Source organism: Primulina huaijiensis, chromosome 10 (genome assembly GCF_012295235.1).
Source record: "Primulina huaijiensis isolate GDHJ02 chromosome 10, ASM1229523v2, whole genome shotgun sequence".
Classification (NCBI taxonomy): Eukaryota; Viridiplantae; Streptophyta; class Magnoliopsida; order Lamiales; family Gesneriaceae; genus Primulina; species Primulina huaijiensis.
Genome location: NC_133315.1, coordinates 13,962,823 through 13,969,189, shown reverse-complemented (window position 1 = coordinate 13,969,189; position 6,367 = coordinate 13,962,823). Strand labels below are relative to the sequence as shown.

Genomic DNA, 6,367 nt, shown 5'->3' with positions numbered 1-6,367 from the left:
AAAAATATGACTAAAGAAAATATATTGGATCTACATGAATAACTATTTTTATTAACGATACTGTGGAAAATATCGATGACTAAAGAAATCAATTTCAAAATAATACGAACAAATAATATTTTTTTTGCATATAAATAAATATATATTATAATTCATTTTAATGATATCCTTATAAAAATTACAAAAGATGAATATATGGAATAAGAAAAAAAAAATGATGTGAACATTGTGAACATAAGAGGGTTTACTCACCATATCAAACAAGCATTGTCAAAAATCGAATATCTGCACAACCATAGAAGACAGATTATCGTTATGCACATCGTCGCGAGCCATATGGTTAAACAGCATCATTTGATATCATTTCCCCCAGCGTTTACAGAAAAATAATAAAAGATCATAAGGTACTTGTTCATCATCAAGTATGCCAACACTTCTAGTGTGCCTCGCACAATCTTTGCACTTACTATATAAATCATCAAAGAAAGCTGACCATAACCAGAATCAGCTACATTCATCGCTCGGTGGTCTTGCTCTGTCATTTGTAATACAGATTTTCTTTTCATTTTCACTTGTACCGATATGTTCTTTAATGGAAGTTATCTTTTCTTCATCAATGGCTTCCGCCATATCTGCTGATACGGTATCAGAGAACTACTTTGCTCTGCTGTGATTATTTTTCCTCTTTCGATTCCTATGGACTATAATATAAAATAACAATTGGAACGAGAGAAATAAACAAATGGAAAAAGTGATTGGAAGTAGCGATAACTTTAAAAAAAAAGGTGAAGCGATAATGAATTTTGATGTAAAATGTGATTATGCGAGTGCACACTAACACCACACGCTTAGAATTTTCAAATAGAAGATTTTAAAAAATATAGCAGAATTCCTAACTTTGTCTGCTAAGTAAGCAAGATAAAACATTTACACAAGTTACTTCTTCAGGGAAAAAAAAAGGAAGGAAAAGAATGAAAGAATGAAAGAAACAGAATACAAAGAGTAGCAGTAGGTATACTGCACGAGTCTTTAAAACCTGCAAAAAAAAAATTAATAAATAACTGACAAGAGACCACATAATTGCTATTTGATAGATTTTGGAACCCCTCTCCTGTTCTATCTTTTTTTTTTTTGGGAATAAATAGGTATGGATCAGTCAAAGACTCCATCAAGAAGTTGATGACTTTGACAAAAAAGAACTATAAAAGTCGATGTTCCATAAACCCAAGGAAAAATTTAGTGATTGACATCCGGCACGAATAGTGAAGGCAAGGAAGAGTTAGAGAAAGGTTAGTCAATTACCCACAATAGAGTAATAGTTTCAGTGCCCATGCATGGTCAGAAATTGGCTGCTTACTTTGACGGTAAGGCTGAAATGCTAGTCAACTTCCTGTCAGCACAAGTCTAAAATAGAGATGAGAGAAAATTTGAGATCGAATTCGGTTTGACGAGCTCAAATGTGAGGATAATAGCAAACACTCATATGAGAATTAATACATAAATTTAGTCATAAGACAATTACTACAGAAGATCCAATTCATAACAAATTACACTTATAAACTGACACTTCATCATATGTATACATTGGAAAAGCTAATATACGTAATTCAGATTACATGTGGAATCCTACACAGATACAACTCTAACCTCCAACATCTTATGTCGAATTCAAGGTAACTTTTGGTCTTCCATGATGGAAATTGCCTTGTTATTCAACGGCAAATACTCAAAAGAGGATTAATACATAAATTTAGTCATAAGACAATTATTACAGAAGACAAAGTTACATAAAGAGTTGTATCTAAGTAGTTTCAACTGCAGGAGCTCTATGGTAGATAATCGACACATTTGAACTTACAGGATCTGCATGATACTGGCCATAAAATGCATAAACACCAATTGTAACAATGATGAGGACCACAAATCTCACCCAGGCTTCATAGTGCAGCTGCAACATGAAGAATAAAACAACTTGGTCTTCATTGTTTCTTCAAATTTAAATTCAAGGTTATGTGAAGCGATAGTTTTGTACTCAAAATGCAGAACAAGGTAATAATTAAATTACCTGGGCAAACAAAAAAATGTTGATGAAAATGCTAATGGAAGGAATTATGGGAACTCCAGGACAAGAAAAACCCGGTGGATCTGTATACGCCTACAATAGCACATCAAGGCATTGTACAACCCTCGTCAATAACAAATAACTAATGGAGCACACGTTTCCTATTATGCGTATTGTTTTTCAAGAATCATGCTTATTCCTAATCAATGAAAAATATAAGTGGACACACTTTCATGCCAGTCTGAAAAGCAAAGCTTCTATTTTTTTCCATGGTAAGATATCAACTGAAATTGCATATCTTGCAGAACAGAATGTGAGACAAGAAGATTGTATCAGAGTGAAGATTCAAGTTAAAGAATTCAGAAAGAGAAGTGTATCATGTTTTATCTGACGAATTTAAAAGAAAAACATATCATGATGTTAAAAGATTGTATCCCAGTCCAGTAGACGAATTCGAGGAGAAGTGTAACCCAATTCACAATTAAAGAGTTCATTTAATAAATTTGTTTCATTGCGTGAAAGAATAACAGGAAGTAGATGCAAATCGAATAATAAGAAACCCAAATCCATGAGCAGTAAAGAATCTCTAGTAGAAACACATGTGCTAAATCAACCAATCACGATGAATAATTCATAGTTTTAGACAACTGAGTTTGTTTTCGGCTACAATCAACGAATGGCTATTGAATTTCTCTGTGCGTTGAAACTTTTAGAACTTCAATGTGGAAGAGGAAGAATCATAACATCCCTAGTTTCTTATCCTAGTCTCTAAAACCAGAGGAATATATGTACATTTCTCCTACAAAGACTCTTAAAACAAATGAGTAAGTTGTGGTCTGCATTACATGAAGTTCACACAGTATTTCATTTCACCATGATTATTGCATCATTAATAATGGCATGCCAAAAAGGACATCTTAACACAACAACCCCCCCCCCCCCCCCAAAAAAAAAAAAAAAAAAGAATAAAAAAGCCATAAAATGCACTCACAGGTCCCTTTATAATGGAAAGACCAAGGCAGTCAGTAGAGTTCACCCTAGATGAGTTGAAGTTCTGGTTGATTTAAGTTTTTTGGTCCATGTATTTATTAATCCAAGTCAATGCCTTCTTGTGAACATGTTTGTGCATAGAATTGCACAAAAAAATTGTGGATGCAATAAAGTTCCCAAAGATCGTTGCACCATCCTGTGCACGTGGTAATCGAACTTACTTGCCGCAGACAAAGAGCCACACCAGAGAAGATAGCAATAATGATAGCAACAAGCACGAGTACAAATGAAGCACCAAAGCGGAAGAAGACACCAGCAGCAAAACCACAACAGGCAACTGTAAGGAGACAAATGACACCCTCCACCCATTTAGAAATCCACTTGGTAGAAGCCTGACTTGAAGTGTTATCCTTCAAACGAAGCGTCACAACACATGCTGAAACTACAGAATACCCTGTCTGAAAAGAACCATTCACATGAGTGGCATGATCCATTTGTCATAATTACAATCTCAAAGTTTCTTTAAATAAAGAAATTTAAGATTTTCAATTTGCCACGCGTTGTCTATGGATACACTGCCACAAATTATGGGACTCCAGAAATTAAGAAACCTTCCTACTATTATCAATTCAGGGGAATGAAATTGCAATGTCAAAACCGACATACCAAAGATCCAACTGATAGGATATGTGAGAGCACATGCACGTTCAAAAGTCCTGCCAAGATACTGGCAATAATACCAACCCAAACTTGTGAATGAATTGGGGTATGTCTTGTCGTGTGTACTTTGGCAAATATAGCTGGTAGCAAACCATCCCTTCCGAGACCGAGATATAGCCGAGACTAATTAGAAAACATGATACATTTACTTTTTAGAAATGGGAAGACCTAAATTTAGTCTCTAATTGGAAATAAAAAGGCACACATTCACCTGGACGTAAAGCCCAACCAGAAGTGTTGTAGTAAGGCCAGCAACAGCACCAAAGCTGATTAAAACAGATACAAATTTCAAGCCCTTGGATGTGAAAGCTTCAGATAGAGGAGCATCTTCTCCAAGATATTGGTATGGAACCATTCCAGTAATCACTAAACAGACTCCAATGTACAATGCAACACAGATCAGGAGACTACCAATTATGCCTAATGGTAAGTCCCTCTGAAACAATAGTTCAAAAATAAGACAATGGAAAAATTTGGCATCCTTAACAGCATAAACAATGTTATTTACACCAACTAGCGGAGCCAAAAACAAAACCTCAAGGGGACAAATTCTACCTTTGTCATAACTCATACCTGAGGTCTCTTGGATTCTTCTGCAGAATTAGCAACTGCATCAAATCCTACATATGCGAAGAAGACAACTGTTGCTCCGGTAAGTACTGATTTAACTCCATTTGGGGCAAAAGGAGTCCAATTTGAGACGTCAACCTCAAAAGCTCCAACAACAATAACCACAAGAACAATGACCACCTGCAAAAGATTTATTGACCTGTCATCCCTCTCAAACCCCTGATGCTTCTTTCAAGTTCAACCTTGTAAATGAGAAAACGAGAAGTACGGAATAACATTTGATGTTCTTGCATTATTGACATATATTTGGAAGGCAACATATTAAACACTAAAATTTTGTACCAGGTTTCCAAATCATAAGCTTTATTTCAGAAAACTAAAAATTAGAGAGACCATATAGAATTCCCTGATGTGCTTTATTCTCTATAGTTTCCTGAAATAGCTCCATAATTTCAAAATTACTTATTCTTCCAAAGGAATACCAAGATGCAGGTTTATCCAGAAAGAAGAAACACCAAAAATAAATAAAAATTTATTTGCTCTAGGTTCAAACAATAATGCATGTCAAGCAGCACAAGGATAATGTATTACGCATAATGTCGCTGTGAACTTTTAATCAATATCACCAACATCTACGTCTTTCACCTAGAGTTCCTAACACAAGAAATCAACAACCACCTTAATTTTATATGGAAATAGCAAGTAATTTAATCCAGAAATATGTAATTTTTATTTTCTCTTCCAAATATACCAGCTGCTTAATCCATATCGATGTCTTTATATGATCTAACCACCAAAGCTTTATCTACCACCCAGAATAATACGTGTACATACAAAATTTTCTAGTTTAACCAGGTCATTTTGGGATCAAAGGCATAGAAATATACCGTATGAACTAATTATTACCAGCAAATGCTTCTATTGATGCCAGTTTACTTCCATTGGAAAACAAGGAATGAAAGAAATATAGACAACCTTTGTTACTGTCATGAATGAATTCAGAATAGAAGACTCTCCAACACCCAAACAAAGGATGAATGTCAAGAGAGCTAGGAGAATAGGAGCCAATATATTAATAGATAATGCTCCAAAAACTTCTTCACCGTGACCAACCCAGCTTGGGATGTTACCCTTGAGGAAAGGGATCAGCTCTAACAAGGAAACCACATAGCTCGCTAAGCTGCGTGCTATGCTAGCTGCACCTATATGATAGTCAAGCATCAATTGAGCAAACACTAGAAAAGCGATTAGCTCGTTGAAAGCGGAGTATGTATACAGGTAAGCCCCTCCAACAACTGCGGGAAAGCGAGAGGCTAGTTCGGCGTAACAAAGCGCGTTGAGAACACAAGATGCCCCTGCTACGATGAAGCTAATCGTAACTCCTGCATCGGGGTAACAACAATGGTGTTATGCCATGACACAGAATGACAATTGGAATAAAGAAACTCCAAATGACTCGCGAGATGCCCCCAAAGGACGAATATCGATGCAATGCATCCGCTTCAATCGAAAAAACTCACCCGGACCGGCGTCGCGAGCTACAGTCCCGGTGACGACAAATATCCCCGCGCCAATCGAAGCTCCGATTCCGAGGAGAATCAGCTCCAAAAGTCCAAGCCGTCGGATGAGACCCTCTCCGGAGCTCGTCCGGACGATAGTTTCCGAATCCCGCGACAAAGGTTTCGACCTCAGCGCCGATGACCAGAAACGAGAAAACCATGACGAATAGGGTGACGTCATCCAGCTCTGCCAAATTCCAATTTTTTTTGTTTTGGTTTGTGTTGTTGAGCCAGAGGACAGGAGAGAAATAACGCATGGTACGATGATTGTATAGATTTGGATGAGTAATTTACAATTCTACCCAATTCGATTAATTCCAACCCACTGTCCCTTTTTTTGGTACAGATGTTACATTGTAATAAAGTGATATTTCAATTGCATTCTCTTCTTTGTGGTCGGTATACCCTCGTTTTTTCCCAAAACAAAATCCTACATAAGATAAAAATTGGTCTTCATTTTTATCGA

The 6,367-nt window shown here is 36.4% G+C and overlaps 1 protein-coding gene across 5 annotated transcripts; it reads right to left on the bottom strand.

The window, feature by feature from the left end:
• Positions 1–760: 760 nt before the first annotated feature.
• LOC140986150 (cationic amino acid transporter 9, chloroplastic) lies at positions 761–6,147 on the bottom strand. 5 transcript variants are annotated; one of them, XR_012176899.1, is made up of 10 exons: positions 5,863–6,147; positions 5,318–5,724; positions 4,346–4,522; positions 3,984–4,208; positions 3,719–3,895; positions 3,274–3,510; positions 2,066–2,155; positions 1,859–1,948; positions 1,303–1,404; positions 764–1,036 (listed from the first exon to the last, which is right to left on the bottom strand). XR_012176899.1 is itself a non-coding variant. In XM_073454188.1 (9 exons), the coding sequence occupies exons 1-9, from the start codon at positions 6,080–6,082 to the stop codon at positions 1,354–1,356; spliced, it is 1,674 nt and encodes a 557-aa protein (XP_073310289.1). In that variant the 5' UTR covers positions 6,083–6,147; the 3' UTR covers positions 761–1,353. The 5 variants fall into 5 exon arrangements, 3 of the variants coding, with proteins under 3 accessions (XP_073310289.1, XP_073310290.1, XP_073310288.1); XR_012176900.1 differs by having other exon boundaries at positions 1,303–1,390; XM_073454188.1 differs by having other exon boundaries at positions 761–1,404.
• Between the last annotated feature and the right edge of the window lie 220 nt (positions 6,148–6,367).

What these genes read in the sequence shown, in the direction of transcription:
- LOC140986150 (XM_073454187.1), bottom strand. Translation starts at nt 6,082, where the DNA reads ATGACGTCACCCTATTCGTCATGGTTTTCTCGTTTCTGGTCATCGGCG. An exon ending in CATTCATGACAGTAACAAAG is followed by an intron (nt 4,523 to 5,317) that starts GTTGTCTATATT and finishes AATCTTTTGCAG; the next exon opens with GTGGTCATTGTTCTTGTGGT. An exon ending in TGGTTGGGCTTTACGTCCAG is followed by an intron (nt 3,896 to 3,983) that starts GTGAATGTGTGC and finishes TTTTCTAATTAG; the next exon opens with TCTCGGCTATATCTCGGTCT.